Source organism: Lasioglossum baleicum, chromosome 2, assembly GCF_051020765.1.
Source record: "Lasioglossum baleicum chromosome 2, iyLasBale1, whole genome shotgun sequence".
NCBI lineage: Eukaryota > Metazoa > Arthropoda > Insecta > Hymenoptera > Halictidae > Lasioglossum > Lasioglossum baleicum.
The window spans coordinates 16,567,779-16,586,108 of record NC_134930.1 but is presented as its reverse complement, the minus strand read 5'-3'; the positions used below and the strand labels follow the sequence as shown (position 1 = coordinate 16,586,108).

General features: G+C 39.6%; 2 protein-coding genes across 4 annotated transcripts in view; one reads left to right on the top strand and one right to left on the bottom strand.

Moving 5' to 3' along the window:
• LOC143221698 (uncharacterized) overlaps nucleotides 1-16,218 on the top strand; it is a 261,806-nt gene extending 245,588 nt beyond the window's left edge. The window contains exons 5-15 of the mRNA XM_076447146.1: nucleotides 2,865-2,934; nucleotides 6,876-7,105; nucleotides 7,515-7,564; nucleotides 8,660-8,770; nucleotides 8,849-9,041; nucleotides 9,125-9,474; nucleotides 9,549-9,717; nucleotides 9,790-9,861; nucleotides 10,208-10,357; nucleotides 10,453-10,617; nucleotides 10,907-16,218. Coding sequence (XP_076303261.1) covers nucleotides 2,865-2,934; nucleotides 6,876-7,105; nucleotides 7,515-7,564; nucleotides 8,660-8,770; nucleotides 8,849-9,041; nucleotides 9,125-9,474; nucleotides 9,549-9,717; nucleotides 9,790-9,861; nucleotides 10,208-10,357; nucleotides 10,453-10,617; nucleotides 10,907-11,014 — 1,668 coding nt within the window. The 3' untranslated portion in view covers nucleotides 11,015-16,218. The remainder of the gene's footprint in view (nucleotides 1-2,864; nucleotides 2,935-6,875; nucleotides 7,106-7,514; nucleotides 7,565-8,659; nucleotides 8,771-8,848; nucleotides 9,042-9,124; nucleotides 9,475-9,548; nucleotides 9,718-9,789; nucleotides 9,862-10,207; nucleotides 10,358-10,452; nucleotides 10,618-10,906) is intronic.
• LOC143221699 (uncharacterized) lies at nucleotides 11,237-16,888 on the bottom strand. Of its 3 annotated transcripts, none has more exons than XM_076447147.1 (4): nucleotides 16,732-16,888; nucleotides 13,585-13,944; nucleotides 12,719-13,285; nucleotides 11,237-12,263 (listed from the first exon to the last, which is right to left on the bottom strand). In XM_076447147.1, the coding sequence occupies exons 2-4, from the start codon at nucleotides 13,935-13,937 to the stop codon at nucleotides 11,699-11,701; spliced, it is 1,485 nt and encodes a 494-aa protein (XP_076303262.1). In that variant the 5' UTR covers nucleotides 13,938-13,944; nucleotides 16,732-16,888; the 3' UTR covers nucleotides 11,237-11,698. The 3 variants fall into 3 exon arrangements, with proteins under 3 accessions (XP_076303262.1, XP_076303264.1, XP_076303263.1); XM_076447149.1 differs by having other exon boundaries at nucleotides 12,806-13,285; XM_076447148.1 differs by lacking the exon at nucleotides 16,732-16,888 and adding an exon at nucleotides 14,321-14,685.
• Between the last annotated feature and the right edge of the window lie 1,442 nt (nucleotides 16,889-18,330).

The window sequence follows — 18,330 nt, the reverse complement described above, 5'->3', positions numbered from 1 at the left end:
AATCGGTCTCGTGATCGTTCCGAGTCGCGATGGAGTCACTTATCGTTAGGAGAAGCGCAGCACCGCCGCCGCCGCCGCCGCCGCCGCCGCGCCGTTGTCGTTGGTTAAATTACAATTTAATGTTGTTCGTGCATCGCGAGTAACATCGTCCGGAGTAATCGATGGATTAAACCGCTCGCGGATTCCGCGGAAAAGCGGCAAATGCGATTTTAATGTCAAGCGGGCTCTGGACCGGCCCCGTATTTTCCACGGGCGTGTCTTTAACGAGCCGTACCTCTATCATTCTCTCTCGTTCTATCCCATTCTCTCGCGAAATCCCCGCCGGCTGGTTTTGCCATTTCGTAACGTTATATTCGTTCGAGGCCTGCGGTATTCACCGAGGCACATCTATTATAAATATGAGGTGACCTAGGCCAGCGAATCGCGCACAAGAGCGGAACGAACGTCCACTTCGAAACGGAATTTCTAGAGCTCGGTTTGCTTGGCCGACGCTGAAAGCCGCTCCCGTAATCGGGATCTCTGGCTCTGACCACTTCCCGATGAAATACATACACGCTTATTCAGAACGTTGCCGCTGGAAAATACAATTCAGGGTCCCGGGGGGAAAACGAATTTTACTGTCCACTCACCTGAATGTGTGGTTCCCTTCTTCTCGTCTCGAGCTTGAAGGGCTGTCGTTTCTGGAAGACGAGATTTGACAGCTTCCTCACAGCGATATTTCTGAAAAAAATTAAGGGTAGTTGAAGAAAAGGATCCTTAGATCATCGTGAATGACAAAATAAAGAGTCAGAACACATTGTTTCGACATAAATCATTTTAACTGAATGAAGTTGTAATTGTGGATGAAACTGTTACCAACATATTTATCACTTGTTTCTGGTTAAAACGAGCCCAAACACGACATAATTCGAAGCACAATTTGATCGTGACAAAACATTGTTAGGTTAGGTTAGTCCGTTCGGATAGTCGAGGTTCTACTATATCGCGGATTAAACGCGTAAACATGATGCAAACTGCACCGTGTTTGGGCAAGTTCTAATCAGAAAAATATCGCGAATATGTCAGTGAAAGTTTCATAAAGAAATAATCGAAGATACACAAGTTTCTTTCAAAAAATACAGTACAGTGCACATCTGTACACGATACTGTAAATCTTCGTATTTCCGAAACAGCTGCCCAAAGCTCCCCTTACCGTTCCACAAATTCAATAAAAATCTGAAATAAGTAGAGAACGATGTCGTCGCACCACTAACGAAGCAGAATCTCGGTTTCTTTATGGTCGGCGAGGTACCGGCTAAAGAGAACGTACATCTTAATGCGATATTTTGGTTTACGCGGGACTTTTAAGGCGCGTCGGCGTTCATTAACGCGCCGAAATGAAAATATGAATTCGGCCGAAGAAAAAAAGAGCGAACCCGTGTAGCAACGAGTGCCACCGATTCCGAGGGGAGAGTCCACGCATTAAAACGGTAACGATCCCGGCGGATTCTTAAGTGAACGAAATACGAGCCTCGTCGTTATAGACGACGGGGGTGGGTGGGATGGTCTCGGTCGCGTTAATGACGGAATCTCTTCCACCCCCTCCCCCACCCTGGTTTTTCCTTCGCCCGGCTTCTCCGATGGAACTTCTTACGAGCAATTCCCGGCTAAAAGGATTCGACAATAAACAACGGTGAGCCTCGAAATTAGGCGACGCCGGTTGCAAGTCTGCGTCAAAAACCCCTCATACCTCGCAAACCACCCCCGGATGCTGTACAAGCAATGGATTAACGACGTCGCGACCAAGAAATTGCTGAAACATGATAGAGGGTAGATTGGACTAGTACTTTATTCAATGCTTTATTTGTTGGTTCAAATGTTTCATGATTACGCTCCGGATTTTATGCATTAATAACAAAAATGAGCAAGTGCAATGTAAAACAGTGAAAACATTAAAAGACTTTAAGAGTATGAATATATTTTTTTCACCGCATTCAAATTATTAATGAAGAATATGAATTTATATTGATGCATGAACTTTTTATTTTGCGTAAACATCCGGAGTCTAATAATGATCATCTCTGGGAAGGCAGTACAGGGATTATTTTATGTTCCCTGTATTAGGGTTGAGCTGCTTCTACAAGCAGTTGCTCCGAAATTTTGTTAGCATCTGTTACACATGACCAGAAAACGACCATGCTCGAGTGTTCTAATCGCAGGAACAGTAATATTTTGATTACGATCAGAAATAGTGTTCATGGTTGAACATACCTGTCTAGAATTATGCAAATAAGATCCGTAGGACGTGTACTCGTTGTCTACGAAAGTTTTCGTGCTTCGTACGATAATAATGATAATTATGATAACCGGGGTTGCGTGATGGAGTTGCATAGGGTCAGTTAATATTTTGTTGACCGAGCATGAAACCATCACAAATATAATATTTCGTGAAGGAGTAACCGAACTGAAATTCCTAATTAAATGTAGAAATTCAAGAATATGACTCTTTTGTAATCAATGTGTTCAACCAAACTGTGCTGAGGAATAATTAACGTTTGCGTATTTATTTTAAAGAATGTACCGAAGCAATCTTTTTGAAATTGTGAGAATATTCTACCAAACTATTTTAAAGAAATTAATGCAATTTTATCTAGCTGAAAAAAGCTACTGTACCTTGAAAATAATCTTTCGTAAAGAAATAGAATTCGAAACAGAATAATTAGATCACGTTGCTGCGAGGGTGAGTTGTTTGTTCACGATTGAAATTGCTATTGTCGTGACCGATTGAAAAATCCGGAGACCACTTTAAGATAATTTCTACGTTAATCGAATGAATCAAATCGACCGAATAGATTAATAATAAAGTGAAGGAACTATTGTTACAGAAGACCGAGGGGGGCCCATTGGAAGATCGAAGGGCGGCCGTGAACGTCGAAGGAACGCGGCTTATCGCGGGTAAGTGTATCTAATTACCCTTGCCGTTTACGTCAACGATTTGCAGTGATTTACGGCGAAATTGTGCCGGCGACCTTCGGCCAGCGAAACCACGGTTCCGGGACACCATGACGCTATGGGGGGCTACGAGCAGGGTACGGGAGGGAACGGGAACGAATCAGCTAAGCGGTCCGCGGGTAAAAAACACTAAAGGATTCGGTCATTTATCACGGCGGTGCTGGCCCCCGGGGCACCACGGGAATGAAAAGGGGAGGAATATAATCCGTTGGACAGACTAATCGCGCACTAACTATCCACATATTATCTACAATAATTCCATAGTAACCGAGTGGAGGGGAGAACGCCGGGGTCCCATTCGAGCCGGGCGACGCGAATCGATTTCAGAGATCCTACTATACGGTTTGGATCATCGAGCTACGTGAACAATGCGAGCCAGAAGTTTTATTGTGATTGCAACCTTGATTGCTTTCGGAAGGATTTTTGTTGTGACTGCGGAGAGACCTGGTGTGGCCTGCTGGTAATTAATGAGACTTTGTGAATTTATTTTGGGGAATACGACGCTTTTTACCACGTTTTTATTAACTCGCTTTCTTGTCTGTCTGTTTGTCTGTTCGGTACAAATTTTACAATTGATTTTGAACTTCCCGATGATCTAGAGCAGGCATGTCGAACTCATTTATCACCAAGGGCCTCATTAAGTATTATAAATTAATTCGAGGGCCGCAATAAAAAATGCAGACTCGAAATAAAGAAGAAACACATTTGTTTTATTAACATTGCAGTTACACATACAAAATAACATGGTGCAAACGCAACAATATTACAAAAATAAAGTTGTTTTTTAGAAGTTTACTTTATTTGAATAAAACTATTAAATTTTTTTATTTCGAAGAAACTTGGCAACGGTTTTCAGTAACCAAATTTTCAAAATTCGGTTGAATTTGTCGAGCTGTAATTATTTTTGAAATTGATTGCACAAGCTGGTCTGTTAATCTTGACCTTTCCTCAGTTTTATTATTTTTTAACGTCGAAAATAGTGTTGAAAATAGTTCAATACGGAATCACGCTCTATTACGATTAATTCCAGTTGTAAATTATCAGCAATAGTTTCGAAGTTTTTGGTCGGGCCGCATAGTACTTGTCGACGGGCCGCGTCGATTGACATGCCTGATCTAGAGACTTGAAACAGTCTACTAAAAAGGAGAAAATAATTATCTATCCTGCCCCAAAAAGAAATTGGAATTCGTCTAATTAAAATCAAGACCGAGTTAATAAATATTGTGGATATGAATTAAAAGCTCGTTACTCTGTCTCTCTCTAGGACGGGTAGGTCCTCTTATATTGAACGGCACAATAATCTCGGTGAAAATGGAAGAGCATTGCTTCCGGAGGATCATTAAAGAAAAATATAAACGTTTTTTACACAATGCCTCCCATCGGATGCCCCGGACTCGATACGAGGGCACGCTGTTTTTGGCTTTATTTACCGGCTCTCCGGCAGTAATTTTGAGTCCTGTCGCGCGTAAATAAAGTGAACCCGAGCGTGGAAATTAATTAGTGTACCGACGGGCAAAGTATAGGGAAAACTCGCCTCGGCATCGCCATTTAATTGACAAACAAATTTCATTTGCCGTTCGACCCGCAACCTGCTCCGTATAATCGGCGATACTTTATTGAACGTGATCGTTTTATTGGCCAGGCCCCCCAACCTCGATGTATACAGTATGTACACGCGTGCACATACGATGCCGATCTCATTGCGTTCGTTAACCTTCCCCGTGATGCCCTACGAACACGAACGTGGCTTTCGTTTAATTTTCCCTCGCTCGTTATTTTGCGAAATTTCCGCTCTAACGATTCGCCGATAATTGGCTGTACCGACTTCAAATCAGCTGTTAAGACAATATTAATACCAGGCTGGTCCAGCGACAATTGACTGGTGTGGTCATTAATAAGAATTCCACGTCACAAATCAGTTGAGCCAAATGGTAGAAACATTTGAAGATGTTTCAATTATTATACACTATTTCTAACCAGTCACGTTTAAAATAGCAACAAGGTTAATTTAAGAATAGCAATTTATACCTTGAAATTTATTACAATTTACGAAATAAAAGTTGTCTGACTTTATTGCAAAGAACAGAAAATAATTGACATTGTGTTTCTTCTTGAAATCGCGTTCCAATAAATTGGTTCGCTCCATCATTTTAAGTTGAATTGATCAGCTACGAAATAATTGGTGGACAAGCGACAGACGAAGGACCGATGGAAAATTTCGTTCCCGAAACCTCGAGAGGTTTTAATTAATACATTTAGCCGGACTTTCGGCGTAGCACACACGACTGGTTTAGAATAGCAGTATTTTTGAAAACTATCTAATTGAAACGAGGACTTCAAATTATTTTATAGTCGCCAATTAATTTACTGTCATCGAGGCCTGACACTGGAGAAACGAATCGAAATTGTGTGTGTTTCGGTTTCATTAATTAAATTACTTCGGCTATGTAGAATGGGGGTTTAATTATGCAATCGACAAGTGTAAATTTCCTATCGCCGAACGGATTAAACAATTCTTTTGTAGAATCGAAAGCAACGGGGATGTACGGATGTAGAAATTATTTTCTCGACTGATCCCATAATCCGATGGATGCGTACCATTTTATGGGATGAGGCGAAGATCCTTTCTCCAATCTCCCATGGTCGTATTATCGGGTATTATCGGGCCATATGGAATTTGGGCCCGAAAATAGTCCCGTGCAGGAAATTGCTAACGACTTAAACGTTGGGGCGGTGCTTTCAGGGACCGTGAGTCCCATGGGGCCCCAGTTGTGATGGATGGAGGTTGGCCAGTCTGTAATTTGAAGGCGTTACATGTGTACCCTAACGCGTAGTTCTGCAACGATCCTCCATATGTCCCCGATTGTCGTCCTCTTTAACCTCCGCTAGGTATATGCTGTGTATCCCACACTGGCCGACCAGCGAATTCCATTATGAAACGGACCGGACGTTGCTAACGAATTTTTTCCTCGTTTCCCGCACCCCAGCTGCTGCGAATAACATTCTCTCGGGCTAATCGTTCCATTGTGTCGCGAACGCTCCGTTTATTTTGCACGCCGCCGACGATCTAGGCGATTTTTGCTGTCGCGAAACCTTCTGTCGATTTACCAAGTCGTAAACCCCCGGAATTAAGGGAATTAATTATAGAATTAATTTTGGTTGAATTTGGAAGGAATTTCGAAGCGAACTTCTAGTAAAAATGAAAGAGAAGTACTGTTTTGTTCGTATTTATATATTTGCAGAAGGCATGAAGGCATAAAGATTTTTTTCTTAGTCAATATTAATCTTGACAATTTGCAAAATTGTGTCAAACCATTTTTGGAATTTCATTCTCGTATAATATCGATCTGAGAGATTGCTTGCTTATCAACGCAGCAAACGAGAAGCATAAAGTAGAAACGAATAATTGCACCAGGTAGCAGCAGCGCTCAGAATGATCATGTTACTCGTTCGGTAACGTTACCGAAGTATACTGCATTATATTTAATGCGCGGATTTTATGCAAAAATTTAAAAAAAAAATCATTTTTAATATAATCGGAGCTTAATAAGAGAAAAAAATCTTTCCTCAAATTTTATCATAAAGATTAATAATGTTTAGGAGTTAAAAAATTGTATCACACAAACTGCGGATATTTATGCAAGATAAAAATAATTTTCTTTGATTATAAGGGATAGGAGCAAAATAAAAATTTCCTTCTTTTAATAATTTTAGTAGACTGGAGATAATATAGTGGAGTTCTTTTTTTAAACTTTTCTACTGCCTTAAATTTAAATCACTCATTTTTGTTATAATATATAATATATAAATGCATACAATTAACAGTCTAAGTAATTAATAATGCTAGTACAACTCCCCATTGAAATGCACAGCTTTTTCCGTAGGACAGAAAATCGACACCGGAACGAAAACAACTTACACGCAAACCTTGTCAACAGTCATCGAGCCAAAAACTTCACAAATCATTGAAGCGGCTGCAACTATAAACCTGTCGTCTCCGAGAGGCATTTATTTGAAGCAAAAAAGGTCTTCGACAATTTGGAGCGTCGACGAAGATCCAGCACCTCAATGGCTGATAGCGGAAGCCCTATCTGCTGTCAATAGGGCCACCGAGGTATGCGGACAATAAATTTTATATTTACAAATTTTTCTTCCTCTCTTTTCATTCCGGAAACATTGAAAATCTTGAACTTTTGATAATTAAAAACCAGAAAACTCCCTTAACACTGAAATGACAAGATTGTATTCATTGCAACTCTATACAATTTTATTTATCTTACAATTAGTCTCCATATTTTTTTATCTATATAATTGTAAGAATGATAAAAAGAAAAATTTGGTCATTTTGACCGACAGTGGTTTAGTTTTAGTGTTAAATATTTCTCGCATGAGCAATGCGGGGTTAATCAAAGAGCCCGTTCATCTTCCGAAAACGCTATTCGACGGATAATGGAGTACAGTTAACGTAAATGTTTTTCCGTTGTTTTCCCGGCACGCGATATCGACCGATCGAATCGAATCAGCACAGCGAGCGACGGACAAAGGTGGAAGCATCGTCGAGCAAGGAGATCGAGTGAGTTGTTCGACCAATGGAAAACAGCCGAAAAAATTCCCTTTTTTCTCCGTTCTTTTTTGTTTTATTTTAATCGAAAAAAAGCTGCCGATTTTTTCGGCTGTCGGCGAAAATTCGAGGCGGCCGAAATGATTGCAGCCGGATTCATCGAATTTCTCCGTGGACGATTGCACGTTGCACGTTGCACGCCGCTCGATGATAAAATGGAATTCATAAAAGTATCCGATGAAATTCCAACACGTAAATCGTAATATGCTGGCCGGCGATTTCGTGCGGGAATTGTAGACATTTCTCCTGTGTCAAACGCGACGGAGAAATTTTACAATCATTCCTACGATCGCGGAATTTCGCGAACGTTGCTGGACGTACGTTCCTCGAAGCCTGATACGGTAGTGCTCGCTTAAATTTCACTGAATCTGTTACTTCCAAATATCAACCGAAGTATCGAACGAAAACGACGAGCAAGTAGAGGACTTCCCCCACCACTTCAATAATTTTTATCCTAATTTTTCAAAGGCAGTGCCAATGGATTGCTGAGATTCTTCCGATTAAAACGAGTCCAAACACGACATACATCGGTTTACTTTTACAAACTTCGTTATAGCGATCATACGTATGTTTTATTTATGTCATTTACATCAAGTCTATAAAACTAGTCCGATCTACATCGTGTTTGGACTCGTTTTAATCGGAAGAGTCTCAGCAATCCATTGGTACTACGTTTAAGAAGGTAGGATAAAAATTACTGTATTTAATTTTTTTATTGCACGTTTATTTTTTGCTATTCTCTTACTTTGTCAAGCTGTACTCGAGCCAATCTCTGGAAGAGACAGGCTAGCCTGTGAAGCAAGAGTTTCGCTTTGGACTCTCAAACTTTGTAAATTTAAGTGAGCACTACAGGTTAAACAAAAATTCTTTCAACAGTTGAAGTAAGTTATGCTAAATTTGAGCTACTCAAAAGACCATTTTTTTAATTTTTCATCTTATTTTTTATATTCTGGTTTTAATATTCGAGCACAATATGGCAAAAACTTAGCACAGCTCAGCGCAACTGTTGAAATTATTAAATTCAACAAGTGGGGGGCTAACTTCTAGGAAGCGGTACGCGTCGATGATTTCGGAACTCGAGCAGAAACTCAGTCGTACGAAAATGGATCTTGACGAAGCTCTGAAGAAAAAATCGATAGCGAAAGAGAAGTACAAAAGGTCATTGCATTTTACAAATGAAATAGAGCTGTTTTTGCCTTTCCCTAACTGAAACTAAAATATGCTAAAATATTACAGAACTTTGGAGGACGTGAAGTCGGAAGCTCGAAAGGAGAACGAGATGCTTCAGGAGAGAATCGTTCGAATCTGCACATCTGTCCTTGAGAACTTCGGTCCTCGAATGGCCGAAAAACGGGGGAGCAACTATCAACTGAAATGCAGCAAACGCCTGAGATGTCACGAGAATCTGTTCAGCAAGCTGCGCAAAAAGGTGAACGCATCGCTCGAAGCATGAAAGTCATCGAGAAATTCGCTAAGGAAGGTCTACGAATTAATTAGTAACAATTTTGTCAGTTACGGGCGGTAGTGATGAAGTCGAATAAATTAAAAGGGGAATTGACGAAGACGAGGGCAGCCCTGAAGAGCAAAACGGAGAAATGTGAATCGATCCACAAATGCTTCGAGAAACTGCAACAGGAGATGGACACGAGCGAGGTCAACTTGAATAAATTGATTTCGGAGAACCTGGAGCTTCGAAAGAGGATAGAGGACACGCGGGAATGGGTGCAGAACAATATCACCAAGGAGAACCATGAGAAAAACAACGCTGTTCATTATAGAGACATGCAGAGGAGCAGGGAGTTGGCGAACTTGAAGAAGAAAGCGGACGAGGACTTCACAATGATCACACAGCTGAGAAGCAAGTGTGTTCACACTTCGATCGAGCATAGAGTAGGTTAGTCATCTAGAATAACAGTTAATCAGTTGAATCATTTAGGTTGATAAGATCGGAATCAACGAATGCCAACAAGGGGTTCTTGCTGAACAGCTACAAAAGCCAGTTGGCAGACTTGAACAAGGAGAAGAACCAACTTCTGTCGAAAATCAAAAATTTGGAGAACGAGATTGCAGCTGTGAAGTCGAATAATTCCCAATTGAAAGCCAAGGTGGATATTCTAAATGAAAATTGTTAAATATTTCATGGGTATTTTCTTTTGTTAATGAGCATTGTTCTGTAGATCACCATTTTGAACAGCGAGAAGGACAAATTGCTTTCCCATAACGAGAAATCGAAGGCTGACATGGAAAAGGTACAGGTATACATACTTCAATCAATATCGTTAAACAATGTTTGTCTCTTAACAAAAATGAGACATTTTTATAAAAAGTGTTCAAAGGTGTCACACCTAATTTGAGCTTCTTCAATGTCTTGTTTATTTTGTGTAACAGGAGAAGTGTCAAACGATAAAAATATTCGATTCGAAGGAACAGAGCTATAATACTAACTATATCTCTAATCAATAATGCTAATTATACTAGTAAAATATTCGTAGCAGTTGAGTAATAGATGAAAATAGTGAAACAATAACTGTGATCGAAAGATTAATAAAGTATTATTGAATTACGATAAATATGTTCAATGATGTCCATTTTTAGTCAGAAACGCAAACTAGTAAAAAGTTCGAAGAGGCAGTGCAACAGAAGGTTGAGAACATGAGAGCTAACTATGAGGAGACTATTAAATCAATGACAGCGAAATTATCAGCCGCGAAAAGTCAGAACGTGGAGTACTTGAAGAGCGTAAAGGTATAAACGAAAATATATTTATCCATAGAAATTGAAAAAGAAATTCTCTCTTATGGAGAAGGATTTTTATTTTGGATTTTGTTTAACGATTCCAGGACTTCTTGAAGAGGCTCTGCGACTCTCAAAGCGACTACGAGAAGCAGAGAAACCCAAAAGAGGATGAACCTAGTGAAAAAGAGGCTCAGAAAACCGCGTGCGATATTCTCAACATGACCCCAGAAGAATTATCTGGCTTCATCAACGGAAAGACACCTAACTCGGTAAATTGTTCTTGAAAATTAGCTAATTTATCATTCAATTATTTCACACTTGTGACAGGCAAGCTAATTATTTGTGGTAGCTGTGATGGCATGAGAAACTTTTCTGTAAATCTAGATCTAAATGTCCCAAATATGTCGATAACATTTTATAAAAATATAATCAAAAACAAAAAAATGTTCACACCAAAAATTCTCATAACATCGCAGTTATTAAAGATAATTAATAAACATCCTGTACATTCATTTTTCCAACAATCTTACGTCCACAATAAATTCATTTGCGAACTAGGTTAACAACTGGACATTAGAACTGAACCGCATAGTGACGAAGTCTAATTTTTCCGAGAATCTATCAAAGTTTTTGTTGAAGAAAGCAACGAGAAGACTGAAATCGTAATGGAGGATCTACGAAGGGCAATTGAAATGAGATTTTTAAATAAACATTTTTCTAAATTGTTCGCTTGTATATGAAGGAACAAGTGTACGGTCGAGTATTTTGATTAATGGTTTAGTATTGAATGTATTGATGTTTCTATTTGTAACACTTTTTTCGTGTGAAGAAAACGACTTTAAACCCTGACAGACGAGAATTTCATTGATTGGGAGGAAAGTAAACAAGTATTTTGAAAGAGAATGTATTTGGTATTAAAAATGCGATTATGTTCCTATGAAGTGGTAAGTATATGTATAATTCGAACGACGATCATCGATAAATGGGCACGAGTAAGTCGCATGAGTTATAAACAGCGATAAATGCTTAGGAAAGGTGACGGAAACTCCGCGGATCACAATAGTACAATAAACATTACTGGACTGCGGATTTTCATGCAAAATAAGAATGATATAAGAATGTATTTTTGCTTTCAACTATTTTAAGGAGTCGAAAAATACTGTAACAATATTTTTTGATTTCTCTAATCTTTTCAGTTTGTTTTGTTCATTCATTTTACGCGACGCAAACGCATAAAACCCGCAGTCTAGTAATAATAAAAAAGAGAGCGTATCAAAGTGAAAAATTATCAGAAAAAGGCTTCCTCGGAATGAACTACTTTGATTAAAGGACCACTGAAACAACCATTTCTTAATTATCGCTCTGCAGCTCGCTGGACCCGGTAGCATCCGGCGCCTTCTGCAGCTGAGCACTTTGGAATCTCTCGTAGCCATTGCTGTCCCCATAGATCTTCCTTCCAGGGACTCTGTCGTCATCCTTAACGCTGACTTCGGTTCCAATCTGCACCGGCCAGGGCAGTTTGCCATCGTCCCTGACGGACACTTGGTTGGCCAGCTTCCTGTCGGTGCTCTGATCGATTGGCTCGTTATTCCTGAGATTCTCTATCGCCATCTTGCGTCTAGCTTCCTCGTCAGGATAAGAATAAGGTCTGTCGAAGCTGGACCTCTTCAAATAGGAATCGTAAGCATCGTAGAGTCGTCTGAAACGGTAACCACTCGGATCGACGTTCCCCGGAATGCGTTTGTAGGTCCTGTCCCTGGCCCCTGGTGTCCTCGGAGCTTCGTAGGGTCTGGGATAGTTCCTCAGGTCCACGGGTTTGCGGACTATTTCAGGAAGTGTCGCGTAATAGATGATCCTCTTTGGTTTTGGCGTTGGTCTGGGCCCTCTGTAGAGGTCCAGGTCCTCGTCTCTGTATCTGATGAAGTATGGTACACTGTGTTAGATTTCGAGAGTGCTATAGAGCATAGAGACGAACTTCGTTTTCCATTCATTCATCTTCACAGACGTTCACAAGTCACTGAACTGTACCATTTACATTTACTCGTTCCATTCAGGGATAACTAAAAAATAGGGACTCGGGAATGACTAAACAATTTTCATTGGATAATGTAACAAATATTAACCCTGAGCAACTTAAAAATTGCTGTACCATTATTCAAAATATTGTTTAGATTATTAAATATGTTGGTATCTAATCAATTACTAAACGTTTAAGTATTGGAGGAGCTGTTACATCAATTTCATATTAATAAAATGAAAACAATGATATAGAATGGAATTATTCTAGGTAGGAAGAAATGTTTGATTTTCGAGTTGAAATAACTGCAAAGGGTTAATCGAAACTTAATAAATTGAATCGTATTTTTTTACCTGTCATAGTAATAAGAATTCTCCTGAGGCACATGCATGTAGTAGTTCCTCTCCATTCGATAGCGATCAGGATAATAATAACTGTACCTCCTCCGATAAACCAGAGGATCGTATTCCCGATCTCTAGGCATGTTCCTATAGTAATCGTAGTCCTCATATCCTCTGGACACAGGCATGTCTCTAGCGTCTCTGTGATCATAACTGCGTCTATGATGGCTGGTAACGAAGTCAGCTCTGCGAGTCTGGTAGCTTCTCGAGTTCGGCGACTCTTCATCCTCGTCTGTCTGCTGGATCATCTGATCCAAGCCTCGATGAGGAAACTCCACGGACAATGATTGCGATGACCAAGACTCTGGAGAACTCATGCGACCTTCTCGGACGTTTTTCGTGGTTGCGATCTGCTCCATTTTTGTTTCGTTCTCAGCATCCCTTCGGACCCTCGACACGCCGTCACCTGCGTTGGCAGTGATGCCTCCGAGGCCGTCATCGGATCGCAGGACTGTCATCATGATCCCCGTTTGGAAGATCTTATCGTTGATCTCTGAGTCGTCTGTTTCCTCTCGATTTCTGGGCGAAAATGGTAAAAAGAGGATATAGAATATTTATTTTGACCCTAAACTCCAAATACTTTTCTTTAAAAATTTAAATCGCGTGATGGAGCGTTGAAAAAATTCTTGACTCATTTTAATCAGAAAAATTCCACGAATGTGTCAATAAAAATTTCAGAGAGAAATAATTATAGACAAGAAGAAAATTTTGCCAATTTCTGGACCAATTGTCTCACTGGTACAGATGCTCGATAAAATAGATCTAAACGAATTCTTTTCGTTGTGGTTCACTATAAATATTTTCTATGCATATCTTACTCATCTCTGTTCTTCTGTTCATCGTCAGCAGTCAACAGGATTCGCTGAAATCTTCCCTGAGGCTTGTTACCGAGCAAAGAAGGCGCCGGGAGACTGTTCGGTTCTATTTCCTCGGTGTCGAGATCAACCTTGTCGTGTTTAAGATCCGTTTGAGCATTTCCTACAGAATCTCGATGACCAACGCCGCTCACGCTGCGAATTTCGAACGCGGAGGAGTCTGATCGTGGCCAGGATGGGTGACTCCAAGCATAAGTCGCGTATGGTAGCACCTGCCACGCTTTGCCGATCCCTGATGCGACGATACCCGTCAGGAAGAACAGTAGCGGGTACACTTGGAAGAGGAGCAGCCGCATTGTTTATCTAAACATTGTCCAAACAAGAAACGTAAGAAGGTTTTCTTTATTCTAAAAATATCTTGGGACAGTGTGATACTAGAAGGATCATAAAGTTGCAAAAGAACAATTATTTTAAGTCAGTTTTGAAGATTTTGCAATATAAAAATTCCTACAATTAGTACAATCTATACACACTTTCAAACAACCTAATCGTTTAAAAAAATACCCACTAGATTTTTCCAAAAAAATTCCTAAACATCCCCTAGATAAAATTGGGGGAACGCGTTTGGAAGGGAGTCTGTTATTCCACCATTTTAAGATATTTTGCAACATAAAAATTCCTGCAAGTAGTACAAATCTATACACTTTCAAACAACCTAATCGTTTAAAAAAATACCCACTAGATTGTTCGAAAAAAATTCCTGAACATCTCCTAGATAAAATTGTGAAAACACGCTTCTGGAAGGGAGTCTGTTATTCCGCCATTTTTAAATATGTTAGGACGAAAAAATTCCCGCAACTAGTACGATCTATACACTTTCAATCAATGTGCTCGTTCAAAAAAAGGATCCGTAATTTTTCCAGGAAAATATTCTGCAAAATCGTGCTCTTCGGCAAATGGAACACATTGTAGGTTTTTTGAGAAAAATAGTGGCGCGCAGCAGCAATTGTTAGCAGACTGTATCGAGGATGAATGCCATCCGAAGCTTTCACTGAAGTATGAAGGCAGGGAGAACTATGAAAAAAAGGAACACTATGCGACAGACGTGTAATGACCGTTCCGTCCGGTTGCCACGCGCGGTCAGATGAGATCGTCCTCGGGTGGCATGGTGGCCAGTGTCCGATTCCCCATAACAAATATAATTTCCCAGGCCGTTTCCGCGGTATTATACACCGAGTTCCGGGCAACACGTAGATCCGGTCGCGAGCGATTGTTCACTCGACTACATTTACGGTGGCATCGAACTAGAATCCAACTTGTTGATACGACGCGAGAGAGCGTATAAGTTCAATGCACCCCGCGCACCGCATGATTCTGTCGATACCGATTCCGGTTGCGAAATTTTCAATGACAATAGGTCTGTCCCTCGAAATGTCGATCGTTGGTCGCTAGCCGTTTCCTACCAACTACAACAATGCTATCGACATTATTTGACTAATTTCGAGTCGATTTTCGGCAAATATTCTTATTGAAATCCTCTGCGGTAAATTCCTATAATTAATCCAACCTATATACTACCAAACAACGTACTTGTTTTTAGAAAAGCTCCCCCAATTTCTTCAAAAAAATTCCTAAAAATGACTCCTCCAAGATGGCTGTCACTCAGCCACTTTTAAAGAGATTTTTAAATAAAAAAATTCCTACAGTTAGTACAAACTATATGCTTTCGAACAACCTCCCCGTTTTAAAAAAGGCCCTCTAATTAGTCCAGACAAAAATTCCTAGAAGTCATGCTCTTTTCTGATAAACAGTAAAACAGTTTATGGAATCGTTTATCTATCCCACATTAATACCATTGATGTTAGAGAAAAAGAAAACGGTAGCATTGTCACCGATTGATCGCCGTTTACTCCACAAGTTGATGGTCCGTATCGAGGCAAAAGTGTTCAATAACGATAGCTTCTTCTTACGTTCGTTCTTATCCTCGCAGAACAAAAACACGGAAGCGGAGGATAGAACTTCTTAGCGGAACAAATCGGCTACAGGATCTTCTCCGTTAGCATCAGAATCGCGCGATTATGGTCACCGTTTTACAGTTACACCGTGGACCGTTTTAAGTCGCCACTACATTTCGGCGGTGACGTAATTGCTGCTTTGGTGATGCGATTTTGGCAATGGGACTGGCTAATGGAAGATAACCGGTAGGGTACCGTATGAACGACGAAATTGATGATGATGGTATAGTGAATTTTTTGAGATGAAACTTTATCGATGAAGTTATATGAAACTGGGTTTCAGGATTTTGAGAATTGGAAGGCACCTGGTTCTAATAAAGGAATGTCATTTGTCAAATATAATTGAAGCAACAGTAATTTGAGGCCTTGATTCAAAAACTGGGCAAGTCCATTTTGCAATAACATCGTACTTGCTGAAGCTCTGTTTAATTTTATTGGATTTACTCTGTTCCTGTACCCAAGTCTTTAATTATAGCTAGACAATGACTAAACAAATCCGAAAGGTTCAAATTGCTAATAATAACGAAAAGGTATAGCTAGATTGTAAATATTTGTGCAAATTGAAAACTGAAATGAAGTGAAAAATGTTTTCTGCAGCGGGTAATCAAAGTACTCAGACCACAAGCTAACAATTTCCCATTGAAACAATTTTTAAATTAAAGTCTTTTCCTACAATGAATTCTTATCATTTTTATATGAAGTATTAACATTTGCAAATTACAAGTGCACATTTTACAACGCCGTAGACTACGCAATTAATCACTAAACCGCGATTTTTATGAATTAATGCATCACTGACTAGAATACGAAACACTATAAAAGCATCGAAAGAATCTCAGCTGTTGCATTGTTTTTTAAACACAATTTTTAATAGAAGAAATACATTTTTATTTCACGTCCCTTTTCTACGAATCGGAAGACTTTTATATAAATATCCGCAGTCTATTCATCGCGCGATTAAAAAATTAATTTTTCAAGATTTAACTGCTGGAAATGAATTAATTTGATCACCCACTGCAGATGAGGGACCGCATGACCCACATACGATCGACGCAGTCAATGAAACTGCGGTTCCAGCTGGAGGAAGAGCTTTCAAGTGAATGTCTGTCCGATGTCTGAGAGAAAAATCGTTTACCTGGATTCCAGAGTGTCCGCGGCTTCCGAATGTCGTTGACTGTTCGGAGCTGCTACGATTACTATGGTCCGCGGACTACGGCTTCCCGGTTTACCCTGGCTTCGTATCTGCATACAGTGCTGTTGTCGCCTCTAAAACACGCTAACCCCTCTACCTGGAGGCCTGCGACTACGTGCTAGTGGTGGGACAAATTCAACGACCTGCTCATTAACACTAGAACTACCAAGTCGAAATCGATATTAAGGGTCGTGCCTGCTTAACTATCTGGAAAAAAAGCGGAACCTTCGCTACTGACGTACCTATTTTTTCAGCAAATACGTCCTTCAAAATTATACATATACATTGTGGTACTTGCAGGAATTTTTCTCTTGCAAAATCTTTAAAAATGGCCGCGTCACAGTCGTCTGAATGAAGTAATTATTTCTTGTTAATAAATTGGAAAAATGGTAGATTCAGGAATTTTTTCAAAAAAATCTGGCGTACCTATTTTTTCAACAAACACGTCCTTCGAAAGTATATACATTGTGGTACTTGTGGGAATTTTTCTCTTGCAAAATCTTAAAAAATGACCGCAGATCGTCAAAAAATTATCACAGTCGTCTGAATGAAGAAATAATTTCTGATTAATAAATTGGAAAAATGGTAGATTCAGGAATTTTTCGGAAACATCTGAGGGACCTATTTTTTCAACAAATACGTCCTTTGAAAGTATGTACATTGTGGTACTTGTGAGAATTTTTTTGTGGCAAAACCTTAAAAAATAAGTGAGTAGCAGTTTTTTTATTATGATCAATCGTCTGGAATAAAAGAGTCATGCCTGGTTAGCAATTTTGAAAAATTGGATTTTCAGGAATTCGATGTTAAGCAAGTCTCAGTCCCATCGCTAGTATTGTAATTGCTTCTGAAACGCGCTAACACTTCGACTCACAAGCCGTGACTACTGTCCTCAACTGGTCGCCGATTTTAACTGTACTTCTTGCACCGAAAGATAAGAGAATGACTTCCTCCTTCTTGGAAATACATCCACTACAGTTACTTCTAAAAACATTCCAGACACCATGCAGTTTTGTCTTTGTCGTCTGATCTTTTAGCATGCGAGAAAAAAATTATTTTCGTGACTTTCTCATTGTCTTTCCAAATTTTGTAGATTTAGGAATTTTGTTCGCGTTATTAATTTTGCAGATTTATTCATCTTTTTCAGGTTGTTTATTTTACTGATTTGCTCATATTGTTCAGAGAGAGAGAGTGAGAGAGAGAGAGAGAGAGAGAGAGAGAGAGAGGTTGTTAATTTTACAGACCTATTCACTTTGTTCGGGTTTGTTAATTTTACAGATTCATTCACTTTGTTCAGGTTTGTTAATTTTACAGATTCATTCACTTTGTTCAGGTTGTTAATTGTACAGGTTCAGAGGAAAGAAGTAAAATTGTGTAAATTCGTTGAGAATTGCTTCGGTACAATTGTTCCAATAAATAATTATTGACTGTCTCAGTTAATGAGACACCGCAACAGAAAAGCACATTATCGAATTTGTATGCAATTAAAACGGTATAGCATAATTAATGAAAGGGGAACATTAACCCAACATGCGTGTGTGTGTA

Excerpts from the sequence above, each read along its gene's own strand:
- LOC143221699 (XM_076447147.1), bottom strand. The coding sequence starts at position 13,937 with ATGCGGCTGCTCCTCTTCCAAGTGTACCCGCTACTGTTCTTCCTGACG. Across the intron at positions 13,286-13,584 it reads GAACAGAAGAACAGAGATGA|AAATCGAGAGGAAACAGACG; the intron begins GTAAGATATGCA and ends ATTTTCGCCCAG. Across the intron at positions 12,264-12,718 it reads AATTCTTATTACTATGACAG|ATACAGAGACGAGGACCTGG; the intron begins GTAAAAAAATAC and ends ATACTTCATCAG.